This window comes from Mesoplodon bidens (assembly GCF_964165515.1).
Source record: "Mesoplodon bidens genome assembly, chromosome: 8".
NCBI lineage: Eukaryota > Metazoa > Chordata > Mammalia > Artiodactyla > Ziphiidae > Mesoplodon > Mesoplodon bidens.
In genome coordinates this window covers 113,106,614-113,120,042 of record NC_138165.1, presented here as the reverse complement: position 1 = coordinate 113,120,042, position 13,429 = coordinate 113,106,614, and the positions used below count along the sequence as shown (strand labels likewise).

The 13,429-nt window shown below is 62.7% G+C and overlaps 1 protein-coding gene across 1 annotated transcript; it reads right to left on the bottom strand.

The window, feature by feature from the left end:
- Nucleotides 1–1,294: 1,294 nt before the first annotated feature.
- On the bottom strand, nucleotides 1,295–13,155 carry CAPN10 (calpain 10). Its single transcript, XM_081242749.1, has 12 exons — nucleotides 12,911–13,155; nucleotides 10,497–10,628; nucleotides 9,162–9,358; nucleotides 8,157–8,374; nucleotides 6,488–6,629; nucleotides 5,818–5,984; nucleotides 5,340–5,560; nucleotides 4,374–4,576; nucleotides 4,033–4,288; nucleotides 2,233–2,432; nucleotides 1,930–1,975; nucleotides 1,295–1,649 (listed from the first exon to the last, which is right to left on the bottom strand). The coding sequence occupies exons 1-12, from the start codon at nucleotides 13,034–13,036 to the stop codon at nucleotides 1,620–1,622; spliced, it is 1,938 nt and encodes a 645-aa protein (XP_081098875.1). The 5' UTR covers nucleotides 13,037–13,155; the 3' UTR covers nucleotides 1,295–1,619.
- Nucleotides 13,156–13,429: the final 274 nt, after the last annotated feature.

Below are 13,429 nucleotides of genomic sequence, written 5' to 3'. Positions count from 1 at the left end.
GCCGCCTCTGGTCACTTATGAAGAAGCTCCAGCTGCCGGGCAGAGAGAGCCAGGCCTGGGCCCACTGACTGCAGAGGTGGCCGGGCTCCAAGAGGAAGGACGCTCCCCCAACAGCAAGTGTGCACAACAGACTCCCCCAGATGCCCCCACCCACCTGGCCCTTAGGCCGTCTACTCCTTGGCTGCGCTCAGGGAGAGGGAGGGGACGTCCAGACATCTGAGAACCACTAGGCATTCAGGTCCTGAGTTGACACTGACCTCTGGCGCATCCTCATGGGCCCTGCCAGGGTGGGACACAGGAGGCTGTTGACAGTGGAATCTTGCCAGGACCGGCTCCCAGCAGGCAATGGCATCACTTCCTGGTCTCCAAGCATGTAACTGGGATTCAAACGTGCAAATGACCAACACCCTCTCTGGGGTCAGAGACGCCAGTCAGGAAGGCCAAAGGCGAGACTGAAACCATCACCCACCCCAGACAACAAATCACAAATGGTACCTTGGGGGAGGGTGGAGACTGGGACCCCCCGTTTGAGTCTCCGAAGACCCCGGGGTGGTCCCGTCAGGAGTGGCGGCCCCATCCCAGCTCCACTTGACTCAGAACTCAGGGTTCCCAGGACAACTCCTGCTCCCTGAGGGCAGCATCAGGCCCAGCAGCGCTCCGTGATGGAGCAAGTCAGGAAAGATGAGGAACAGCCCACGTTTTTGAGGAATGGAATGGGCACTGGCAGTTTTTTCCAAGAAACTATGTTGTAATACAGGACAAAGAGACCCAACTGGCTAGACGCCCCAATCATGGTGACAACACGGTGTTGAAGTCAGAGGAGCAAGATGGGGCAGGAGAGAAACCAGGCCAAGATCGGGGCACCAGAAACGGTTAGGGTTGAGGGGTCCAGGGGCCAGAGGCCTGCGGGCTATCCCCTCCCAAGTCAAGAGCAAAGGACCTCATCCTGCACCTCCTAGAAGGAAGCAGGAGGCTGCTGGGCACTGGCAGCAGCATTCGCACCAGAGCCCATCGGCTGGTAGGCCAGATGACTAGAAGGCAGCCAGACGGGGGGCCCAGCGTGGACGGGGAGTCAATGGCACTGTGCTGCTTCGGCCACTTGTGGACTGCCGTGTGCTGCCCTCCAATTGTCCCTTCTCACTACCCACCTCCTCCTTCCCTACACCAGCCCTGCCCCTCTCGGGCCACCTGGTCACCCATCTTGTCTCAGCAGCCGGGCGGGAGCCCCTCACCTGCTCCCCCAGTGACAGCCAATGAAGCTGGCTGCCTGAACCAGGACCCAGCCGGAAGCTGCTCAGTGCTAATGTTTATTTATAAAGTTACATCCTAAAAACGTTTCTAATAAATAGTTTTAAACAAGATCTGTCCCGATGCGCCGTAAGGCCTTTCTCCGGGGCCAAGGAGACAGGGCGTGGAGGATTTCAGGGAGGCTCTGTTGGCTCAGCGGCATGGAACGAAGGGGCCCACCCTGAGTTTTTCTTGCCCTTCCTGCAGCACCTGCCGGGACGGGGGCTCTTTGCCAGGACCCGCTCAGGCCCAGCCGCTGCGGCCCTGGCGTGTGGGCCACTGGGAGCCCCTCAGACCCCTGGTCACCGGAGCCGACACGCAGGGTCACCCGGTTAGGCTTTCATCACTGCCACGAAGGAGGCCTGTGGGAGGAGATGGAGAGGGCTGGCGGCACTGCCCTGGTTGGAGGGGTGAAGGCCCTCCCTCACGTCCTCCGGGGGCTGTCACTGCAGCCCCAGCTTCTGGGCCCCGAGAAGCTCTGCCTGGGGCTCTCAGGGGAAGAGACCAGGGCACCTCGTGTCCCAGGGCACAGCCTAGCCTTCAGGGTGGCCGCTGGGAGGAGCTAGGTGGGGGAATTAAGACCCAGGGCACTAGGAGGCCCCAAAGCAGAGTGAGCTGGGCCCTCTCAGGCCCCATACGTACCTCCTTGAGAAGCTGCCCCAGCATCTCCTGGCTGTGAATGGAGCGCCTGTGGGAGAAGACACCGCTGTCACCCCTCTGGGTCCTCCCCGCGCACTTGGAGAGGCAGCCACGCTCCAGGCCCGTCTGCTCTCTAGACGGCGCACTCTCCTCCCACAGGCCTCTGGGCTCTGCCAGGACAGTGAGAGCTGGGGTGTGTGGGGCAGGTGGGCGAGAACCAGGGGCACTAAGATGCGGAGGACCACGGCCCCCCGACCGACACACACACACACACACACACACACACACACAGCCCCGGTGCCCCACCTGTCTATTCTGGTCTCTACGGTCACTGTGAAGGCCCCCTCTGTGTCCGGCTGGTAGGTGGAGGGCACGATCCAATAGGTCCCCTCGGACAGGTGGCAGAGCCGGCTGACCTCCTGGGCGTAGCAGTGCGGCACACAGCTCAGCAGAGGCTCCTGGAGCAGCCAGGAGGGCGCATCCTGGCCCCCGCCGTCCGCTGGGACCTGGGGGAGGCCCGGGCTCAGACCGGGCGGCCTGCCCGTGGGCGGACCACATCGGCTGTGCCCGCCAGGACGGCGAAGGCAAGTCCCCTATCTCAGCCTTGGCCTCGCTCCCTTCCCAGGCAGCACCGCCCTGGGCTGGGAGCAGCCCGGTGCAGTCTGCTTGGACCCCGTCACACATGCCAGGCCCCCGAAGCTGGACTCGCCCGCCGCTCACCGGGCCCCCACCACCCGAGGGCCCCAGCCTGGGGATCAGCAGAAGAAGGCCCTCCCTCACGTCCTCCGGGGGCTGTCACTGCAGCCCCAGCTTCTGGGCCCCGAGAAGCTCTGCCTGGGGCTCTCAGGGGAAGAGACCAGGGCACCTCGTGTCTCAGGGCACAGCCCAGCCTTCAGGGGGGCCGCTGGGAGGAGCTAGGAGGGGGAATTAAGACTCAGGGCACCCAGGCCCCCACTGCACAAGCCCCTGCCCTGGGACTCATCTCTTTGGCCCTGGCACCGGCACTTTTTCGAAGCGCCGGGGGGGGGGGGTGCCCCAGGGGTGGCCTGCGGTGGAGCGAGGCTCCAGAGTGCGTCCTCAGCCGTTGGGATCCTGAGGGCACAGAACCTTCCCAGAGGAGAGCCGAACCTCCCCTCCCCCACGTCGTCTGTACCGCAGGCTAAGCGTGCCGAGCCCCAGGACGGGCCCCTGATGGCATAGCTCCGGGCCATCCTCCAGCCCATGCCCTCCTCGGGCACCTGCTACTGCCCAAGCCCATCTTGAAGCGGGGTCCCCAGGAGGAGCAGGGGAGCCACGCTGTCACCATGGGATCTGGGTTTGCGACCTCGGACCTCTGGCACTTCACCTCCCCGCTTCCTCCAGCTACATGTGCGCTAGGTGCATCCTGCTCACGTGCCAGGAGGGGAAGAGCAGACTGAGGCCGGGGAAGGCGCTTGGGGCGGCGTTTGTGACTCCCTGGTGCTCGCCTGGCCTCCACTGTCTCCTGCCACCCGTAGGTAGAGCTTCAGGCCCACGTGAGCCCGGGGGGCAGCCTCTCCTCTGCGGGGACAACCGGCACACTCCTCCGAGCTCCCGAAGGCCGCCCCCCACTCCTACTGCCTGGGACTCGGTCCCGCACCTCGGCCTCGCTCTCAGCTCCTACCCCCAGCTCTGTCTTCTCTTTCTGATCTGAAGACCCTCATTCGGTGGCGCAACCGTCCATCGCGTCTCAGCGGGCGTGGGCCTCCCCTCCGTCCCTTTCCTGCTGGTCCCCAGAGCCCAGGCCCTCGCTGGTTCCAGACTCAGGCATGGGATTTGGGGTGGGAAGGATTCACGCGGCTTCAGGGGGCTCCTGCTGGACAATGGCACCCTCTGCGCCCTGGCGGGCCTCCCGGCTGGAGGTGCAGTGCTGGGGGCAGCTTAGGACACAAGTGTCCAGCTCTTCTGAGCCCGGGCGATTGGACGAGGGGCTGCCTGAGCTGAGCTGTGACCCCCAGTGAGCTATGGACTTTAGGAAACCTAGAAATGAGTCTTGCGTGTGACTGGATGACGTGGACAGACCCCGGGGGGCCTCTCTCCCCGACCCTGGCTCACCCCACCCGGACGCCCGGGAGCAGGGGCGCCTACCTGGAAGATGTGGAAGCCGATGGGGAGGCCCTCGTGGTCACGGCAGTGCTGGCGCAGGGTGACGCGGACGCAGCGGGGGCCTGCGCCCTCCGGCACCAAGAGGGGGAAGCGGGGGTTGGTGGGGTAGGAGGCAAAGTTCCGGCTGCCCCCCGCCGTCCGGCCGACTCTCCAGGAGCCACGCAGCCTCACGGTCTCCCACTCGCCCACGGGCAGGGCCTCCCGGGGGGCAGTGCTCTGGGCTGCCGGCTGGATGGCGCTGCCGGGGAGACAAGCACAGGAGGCGGCCGTGGCGCGAACGCACGCGGCCCTGCCCCAGTCCCTGGCCCTCCCGCCGCCCTCACCTGAGGGAGACTCTCCCACTGGAGAAGACCCGGAGCAGGAACCGCCCTGGCATGTCCTTCAGGAAGGTGCTGGGCACGGCCAGGTAGTAGCCCGGAGCGAGCTCACAGCGCAGGTGGACCTCGCGGTCGTACGCGTGGCACGCGGTGCCCGCCACAGGGGGCACGGACAGGGCCCTGGGCAGGCTGACCCGCCGCTTCTCCACCTGCAGGGGAGGCCCGCGTGCACCCGTCACGGAAGGGCCCCCCTCGAAGCACCCAGGCCTACAGGTCCCCCCAACCCCGGTGAACCCAGGGCTTCCCCTCAGCCCTGGGGCCAGCGGCTCCGTCCCACACGGGAGCCTGCAAGTCCTCCTGCTCTGGGAGGAGACAGACAAATCCAGACAGGGCTGCGCCTGCAAAGGCAGGTGGCTGATGCAACCTGGGGACTGCCAAGCAAACGGCTTGCCAGCAGTTTCTGCACGAGGAAAGCAACGCCAGGCAGGCCGTGGCCGCACAGGGACGGGGAACAGTGCGATGTGAGTTGTCAGACCCCGTCAGGACATACAGGGTTAAAAACCAAGCGACTGGGCAAGCCAACAGGCAGCGCGGTCCTCTGTCGGCCACCCTCCTGTCCCCTCAGTCTCCATCAGGAGCCACAGACCTACCCTCAGACAACCTACGAGAGCACAACAGCCCCATCCCCGTTTTGTAGGGAGGGGACCGAGGGAGGTCCCGGGCTGCCCCCGGCAGCTCTCCTAACACCTCTGCCAGCTCTGCTAACGGCTGCTTCTGTGTAGCTTGCCTTTGGTCAAAGGGTACACCCTGGGCCAGGCGGAGGGAGGTGAGTCCTGTGGACTCAGATCTGAGCGGGGTCTGTGGGAGGACAGCCGGCGGGGGCGAGGGGCACGTCGGGGGCTCCCAGGGCTCAGGCCTCCTCACCCCGTGCCTGCATCCCACAGAGTGGGGTGCCAGGCCCGGGCGGGTTACCTTCCAGATGTGCAGGCCCACGGCCTGGTAGTCCCTGCCTGGGTGGCCCGCCGTGCGCAGCTGTGGTCTCTGCAGGACGGCCATGTATACCTCGCTGGGTTCGCAGACCCGCAGCCAGAACTTGGGGTTGCTGGGGAAGCCACTGTTGTTCCGGCAGCCTCCCGCCGACTGGCCCTTGACCCAGGCCCCGGGCAGCTCCTGAGTGTGGCACAGCGCCCTTCCTGGGCGGGGACCCCCACGTCAGCCGCAGGGACAGGGTCCCCCTCACGCCCCCTGCACTAGCAGGGGCCCCCCACCCTGCCACCTGTCCCCTCAGGGCAGGTGGGGATGCGACCATCGCTCCGCCCTGAAGAGAAGCCGAGGGGCAAGAGGGGTGCCCAGGCGCCCCGCGGTGCCTGCTCACCCCGACTTCAGAGGCCAGTCCGTCCGGGCCACTGCGGCCCCACGAGGGCTCCCCCGGGGCGCAGGCCTCCCCTACCTGAGTGGAGGCTCTGCAGGTGGCCAGCCTCCGTGACAGGGAAGCCGATGGTGAGCTCGTCGAACTCCCGCAGGAACTCGTCCTCCTCCACCCAGAACTCCCCGTCCTGGAGCTGCGACAGCAACTCAGACTGGGCCACCGACTCCACCCGGCTCCACCCTTCACCCCTGGAAGGAACCTCCCTTCAGCCGAGGCCTCCCGCCTGAGAGCCACAGCAGCGCCCAAGCAGCAGGGCGGGAGGCGCCCCTGCCGGGCTGAGTGGATGACAGGGCGGCATGGGGTGCTGGTCCCGCTCTGCGACCCTGGGCCGGGCAAGGGGAGCGGTCCCGGGCCAGGTCTCGAAGCTGAGCTGAGGACTGGGCGCGGGCGTTCTGTGGGTCTCTGTCACCCGCCAGTCCGTGGGTGCCCTCAGGACAGGCCCCGACCGCCCCGGGTCGCCTGGGTCGCAGGGCCCAGCGCTAAGCCGGCCTCAACAGGCCATCTGGGGCTGAGCACAGAGCACGGTGGCCCACGAGCAGGAGAGCAACCAAACCCTGTCCTGACCACGGCCCGGCCTCGGACACCAGGCGCGCATGCCGTCAAGGCGGCTCTGGGCTGCCCCTCGGGCCCCACACCCCTCCCCCCGCAAGGCCAGCACGATGACCCAGAGCGCACCCTCGCCCGCACTCACCCCTCTCTCCAGGGCCCCTGCCAACACCGCCGGCCCCAGGGGTTCTGAATCCGCAGCAGCAGGATGCTCTGACCAGCCTGACCCTGGAGCTCTTGCAGGTCCGAGACAATGAAAGCATGAAACTCCCCCAGCGCCCTGGTACCTGGGTGAGGAACAGCCAGGAAGTCCTCAAACCGAGCAGACGCACAGGTCCGCCTCCTTCCGTGGGACGCCCCAGCCCACCCAACTGCGGCTGCACAGGCACCCGGGTCCCCGCGGGCCACCAGGGGCTCCTTTCCTGACCGCTGCAGACAAGTCGGCTCACGAGTGGCCTTATGCAGCGTGAGTCACAGTGAAGGACCTGGGTTTAGACTCTGGCTCGGCTGCCACCAGGCCTGACAAGTCATTCCCTTCTCTGGGCCTCGGTCCTCGCTGATGATGAGGGAGGTTCTCAAAAGGGCTGCTCCCAGCACTGTCACGGGCGGGTCTGTGACGCCAGACACTAGAGAAACCTCTTCTCGGCGAGGCCTGCTAAGGTGTCAGGGGTGTCAGGTAGTGTCTGAGCAGAAACCGGTGGGGAAGGCTGGAGGCCAGCGGGAGACCCTCCACCCGGCCAGAGGCCTTGGGACAGACAGGCGCAGAAGTGGAGGGGCCAAGCAGAGACTGGTGGGAGGGCGGGTGGTGGTCCAGACCACCCTGGAGCTGCCACTCTGGGGGTCCCGCCCACGTCCCCAGCCCCCTGCCACTTCGGTGGGCTCCAGCTGCTCTCCCTCTTTGCCTGGGGGTTCCCCCAAAGCCTGAAGTGCCTAGAATTAGCCCTACCCCACCCTGGGGGCAGCTGATACTATACAGGCCACCCTCTGAGGCAGTCTCGCACAGTGTCCCAGCACAGCACTCTGTGGGCTCCCCTCACCCCCAAAGTGTGCTTCCCCAACCCCATCCTGAGGCCTGCAGGTGGGCAAACCACACCGGGGATGTGTTAACCCTCACGCACGTGCCGGGCAGCGTAACAGTCAACACATGGCAGTTTATTTTGATGTTCTTATTCTTCGGACAAAAATCCCATTAGGAAAATAGTCCTAGATATGAAAACAAGTATGCATAAAGATGTCCACCGCGATGTTATTTATAATAGCATAAAATGGGAAAGGCCTTCAATACCCAACATCAAGGGAAGGGTTAAGAAGAGCGCAGCAGATACACTAATAACATAAAACATTGACAAAGGTTACACAGCGAATGGTATATAATTAATATAGAATATAAAACATATACATCTTTTTGAAAAAAAAAACTGAGAAAGGGGACTAAAAAGTCAAAAGTAGTCAAGTCCGAGTGATTTTTTTCTTTCAACGGATTTCTTTCAATGAGCAGATATATTAACTAAAGTGAAAACCTGAGTGTCGATTTTGCCAGGTTACCAGCTGGGCCAGAGATGGTGCCACCACCTGGTTCCCAGTGACCCCAATAGAGGCTCCCGTCTCCCCATAGGGGTAAGCCCTGGTCAAGGGAAAAGGGGACACTTCCCTCCAGAGAAGGACGGTCAGTAGGGAAGGTCACACACTCAGACACCAGTTCCAAAGGTCCTGCTTTCCACTGAGCCCATATAGGACCACAGTAACAAGCTCCGTACAGGAGGAGAGGGCTCAGGTGTGCAGGCCCGCCAGGCCGCTGCCCGCTCCCGCCCTACCTGTTCTGGGGCTGAGCACCGAGCAGCTCAGCAGACAGCGGTCCTTCAGGCCGAGCAGCTGCCGACAAGTCCTACGTTCCGCGCCCCTGGGCCTGTCCTGCTGGCCGCTGGTTCCTGCCATGTCCTTCAGGTTCCACCTTTCGGCCAGGCCACCAGTGAGGTCCACCAGGGCGTCAGCCACCTGTCCCGCCCACAGGTGCTCATAGGACCCGTAGACCCTGGGGAGACAGCCAGGAGGGCGTGAGGCTCCGGCACCAGGCCCCCTGCCCCTCTCCTGTCCCCTGTGGTCTGCCTTCTACCCACCTCAATCGCCTCTCTCTCCTCCCCTCTTTCGCTCCCACCCTGTCCTCACCAAGTCCAGACACAAGCTCGCCTCCAAGGCCATAAGGGACAGCACCCCGCAGGGCCCTGTGGCCTCTGCCCCTGTGGGGCACCAGCGGGAGGCGGGCACAGAGGCTGTGAGCTCCCACTCCTGCGTCTCTCATGATCAAGGGCCTCGGCCCCGCCAGCGGCAGCAGTGGAGGACCCCCTCCCACCGCGGAGGCCTGCCTACCGGCCCAGCGCCTTTCAGCGCGGCCATCAGCACACTCGGGAGGAAGTCCTTGGTCTCAGGACTACGATAAACGAGCATATGGTACCTCGGTGGCCTCATTCCTTCCCAGCAACCTGCACAGAGGCCGCCTGTCCCCAGTGGTGACACAGATAGACGGAGACATTTCTCTCGCTTGTGTTTGAGGAAAGAGAGAGGAAAACACACACCCTCTTTCTGGAGGCGAGGCCTTCATGCCCGACTTTGAAATGAGGGCAGGGAAAGAGGGAGTGGGCAGAGGGGAGAGCAAACCTCAGGCCAAGCCTCAGAGTTTCTGTCTCTGGACGGGTCGCCCCACCCAGGACTGGCCACCAGGCCCTAGCTGCTGACAAGGACGCTGCAGCCCAGGGCGAGCAGATGTGCTTCCAGGGCCCCCAGCCCGCCTGGCCCGGCCCCTCCGCCCCCAGCATGCGTACTTGGCGTAGACCTTCTCCAGTAAGGGAAGCCAGAACACATCCTCCCTCTGGCACCGGGAGAAGCAGAGTCTCCCTGCAAGACAAGGCAGACGGTCATCTATGGTCACCTCCACCCAGCGTCCAAACTGCCAAACTCGACAGGTGAAGGAGCCGCGGTACGTCTGGTCGAGCCAGCTCGGCTGTCCCGGAGGAAAGACCTGCCGCGCGTGGGGAGAGGCAAAAGGAGATGGTGAGAGAAGCCACCACGCAGCGCGCTCCCAGCATCCCGAGCAGAGCGTGACCGTGCGGAACGGCACCCTCCCGTCACGCACAGGATTCCACCTCCCCCGACGCCTGGCTGGCAGTGCTTGTGCAAAAGCCGCTCACTGGACAGAAGACTAATAGACCTTTCAATAAAAGATGCTAGGGCCACACTGAGCGAGCCCGACTGTCTCCCAGCGGTCAAAGTTGACCATTATGTCCTAGTGTCCCCAATAAGCACGTGACCTGAATCCAAAACAAATGTGACTTTTATAGGCCTGAGTGACCCAGCTCTCGACAGAGTGGCTGGTGGCAGGTCACCACAGGCACAGCGACCCCCTGGCTGGAGCCCGGGACCTCAGAAACTCTGACAGTGCCTGGCCCGCTGTTCACTGCTGGGTTTGTGATTCTGGCCTGATGCTGGGAGACAGAACGGGCTCTGGACCCAGACGGCCTCGTTTGGGCCTGGCTCTGCCCCTTACTAGCTGGAAACATGACAGTGGTTTTAGTGCCCTCGTTTGTAAGAAAGGGTCAAAGCCAGCAAGGCCTGTGAGAATGAAAGCGAGCAACTGGGGTGGGCTTAGCACAGGGCCTGGGACATGGGAGCAGCTCGGAAAGGGGTCACCACCGTCAACACTGTTGCCTGTATTGGTGACACTTAGCGAGGCCGTGAGGGCTCCTGGGGAAGGAGTCTGACAGGCCTTCTATAACTGTGGTACCAGCTTAGCGTCGGAAACAGTTTTAATCACCTTTTGCCAATTTATATTCAAAACCTGTTAAAAAAAAAAGCAACCGCAACTAGCTAGGAAGCTTACTCCAAAGCAGCACAGGACTTCTCAGCCAACCCTTTCCTACCGTGGGCTGGCATGTTTGTCTTTTTATTCCAAATGCCTGCCTGACCCAGGGCTCAGGAGATGGCAGAGCAGGGCAGAAAGCATCCCTGCTGGCCCCTGCGGGAGGGGGTCACTGCGTCTGCGCCTCGGAGCCCCCGCGGGCCGAGCCCCACAGAGCAAGAGCTTGGCTGCCTCCTGCTTCCTTCCAATGCGGGCAGACAGGAAGCAAGGGTCGGAGAAGAAGCCGCACTGTGGCAAACACCTGGTCCAGGAGGTGCTGGCTCTTCTGCAGGGCGGCGCAGGCGCACAGGAACCAGCAGTCCCCTAGCAGCCCTTGCTTCACCTGTCCTTCCTGAGCGCGATCTGCAAACAGCTGGGGCGTGGCGCAGATTTCCTGAAATAAAGAAAATCGTCCAGAATTACTTCATGCCTGTGGCCAGCTTTAAGACTAAGAACACAGGATCTATGTGAGAGGGGCTGGGGAGGAGCTTTTCTGGTCATCCACATTGCCTACGAGGGGACGGGAAGCAGCTGGCTTCTTGCAGCCAGTATCCGTCAGCCCCTCCTGGCTTCAGATCATCGCATCCAACTTAGATTCTGGGGTCCCTGTCTCTGTCCACCTTCCTTAATTGGCAAAACTCCCAACTCTGGATGAATCCTACCCCGCCTTTCATAAAGCAGTGCAATGTTGGTCTAGAAAACAGTTTCACTTTAAATTCATAAAGGCAAGTCTCAAGTGGGTCCTCTATACTGTTTCTCTAAAAGGCTCAATTTTCTACACCCTAGACTAGTTTACCCCTTCTCCTTCCTCCTTCTCTTCTCGAAACACCCTCGGCCCTCAAAGCGGATGGCCTCACCTGACGCTCCATCAGACCCCCCGACCCGACCCCGTTCCTGCCCTCAGTATCTGATCGCTCCCGCGATCCCCGCCTCCTTCCTTCTCTGCAGGCAGGATCCCACCAGCGTAAGGCACGGGAGGGGACATCTCCTCTTCTCTAAGATGCTGTCCCTGGGCACTATTTCCCCTCTAGGCCCCTCACTGACCGACTTCTCAAAAGAGCTGCTGCCCTACTTCCTCCCTCCGGCTTCTTGCCACATCTCGTTGCTTCGGAGCCAGCCGTGCCCCCCAAAGCGCTTTCAAGAATGCCACCTCCGTGTCGTCACCTCCAACGGCCATCCTCTGTCCATCAGAGCAGTGGCTGCCCCCGCCCCCAGCAGTGCCCTCCTGGCTTCCATGGTTCCAAGGGCTTCTGGCTGTCCTTTCCCCTCACCGCCTGCCACTTCTCAAGTCTCCCTGTCAAGGCTCCTGCGGTTCCTCAAGGCTCGGTTCCCAGCTGCCTCTTCTTCTCTGCCCGTGCTTTCTCCTGAGGTACCCTTCCAGGCCCTGGACAGTGAGCCACCTGTTACAGTCCCAGCTCCCAGGGGAGCATCTACAGCCCAGGTGTCCTGAGCTCCCGACGCTCAGACCCACGTGCCTACTGTCCCAGCTCCGCTTGAACCTGTGACAGCAAAGCCCAAGCCTACATTCCCACCCCTAGCGCTGCCCCCACGTCCCAGGTTCCCCAGCACATCAGCCGGGACCATCATCCCCCCAGGTGCTCAGGCTAGAAATCTAGAAGTCACTCTTGGTCGCTCTTTCATCCTCCCTATCTACTGCCAATCGGTCACTAAGACCTATCAATCCCCCCTCCAAAATCTCTCTCAAATCCATCCACTCCGAAGCCCCATCCCAACGGCTGTCCCACTAATCTGAGCTCCTTCACCTTTCTCCAGGACCACTGCAATGGCCACCTGCATTCTTGCCCCAACAATCCATTTCACACCTGGCAGTAAGAGTGAGCTTCTTAAAACATAAATCAAATCGAATCACTCCTCTACTAAAAACATTCTAATGGCCTCCCATTGTCCCTAAAACCCACCCCCCCCACACACACTTTTTTTTTAACCCAAATTCTACCGGCATGGCCGATCAGGCTCTTTGGCCCTTGGCACCTCCATGCCCAACAGGCCCCCTCAGTGTTGCCCACGGAAAGCACCTCAACAGCCAGAGCCAGGTCTGGCCTTCTTCCAGGGCTGCTGCACGCAGATGTCCCCGCTAAGACTGCATACACTCAGGGAGAGACTGTTCCTTGGACAGTCTTATTCAGCTGATACACCGTTTCTAAAGATAGCAGCATAGCACTAGGCCAGAGCATCCCTCTAAACTGCCACCTTAAAATAATTACATCTGAAAGTTCAAGTGCACGAGGTCCAAGACAGGAACGTGCAGAGCAAAACGGCTTTGCTTTGTAGGCTCAGCCTGGCCTTTCCAGAACACCATGAGAAACAGAACGAGACCGCTTGTGGCCAGAAGAGCCATGCAGACTAGAAGCTCTTCAAAGCAGACGCAAGTGGGGCTGAGTTTGCGTCTGTTAAAACGCCCCTCTCGCTGTGCCTTGAATCTCCTATTGAAGGGAGCTCTCGCAGGGAGGGGCCGTAAACTCGGGTCCAGCACACCCCGAGTGGGCTGGGGAGGGGGCCTGGGAGCCCACTCAGGAGGACAGCGGCGGTAGACCCTGCCGACCGCCGTGCACCCAGCCCCGGCTAACCCCGGCCGCCGCGCTCGCACCCCTGCAGGAAGGAACGCCTGGAGGCCTGGCGCGAGACCCGTGAGACCCGCGCGCCCCCCTGCCCCACCTGGGGCCGCCTCCACGTGATTTCCTCCCGGAACTGGGCCAGCGGCGTGGAGAAGCTGGAGAAGAGTGAGGAGTCCGAGGCCGGGAAGGCAGCGTCCCGGAAGAGCTCCCTGGCCGGCACCCGCATCTTGGGCACCCCGAGCTCCCATCTGCTGCCGGCGCCCCGGTGCCGAGCGCAGCCGAGGGGGCGCGCAGCCCCGGAGGGAGCGCGAACCTGCCGCGGCCCCGCCTGCCTCGCGCCTCCCCCGTCCGGCCCGGCCCCCCAGCCCCGCTGGACCCACAGTACCACCCGGCCCCGGTGCCCGCCCGCTCCGTCGCCCCGGTAACCGTCGATCTAGGCTGCAGCCAACCAGGCGCGTAGCCCCTGATCACATGACAGGACGGCCCGATCCCACTTGAGCGTTGGGAAGTCCGCACCAGATTCCCAGCCCCTCAGGGGGCGCGGCTCTCGATCTAGGCTCCAGCAAAGCTTGTTAGCCGCCTTGGCTGCACTTCTCTTTCCACGGCCGGGGGGCTCGGG

What these genes read in the sequence shown, in the direction of transcription:
- CAPN10 (XM_081242749.1), bottom strand. Translation starts at nt 13,036, where the DNA reads ATGCGGGTGCCGGCCAGGGAGCTCTTCCGGGACGCTGCCTTCCCGGCC. An exon ending in AGTGGGAGAGTCTCCCTCAG is followed by an intron (nt 4,289 to 4,373) that starts GTGAGGGCGGCG and finishes TCTCCCCGGCAG; the next exon opens with CGCCATCCAGCCGGCAGCCC. An exon ending in TGGGGCAGCTTCTCAAGGAG is followed by an intron (nt 1,650 to 1,929) that starts GTACGTATGGGG and finishes CTCCTCCCACAG; the next exon opens with GCCTCCTTCGTGGCAGTGAT.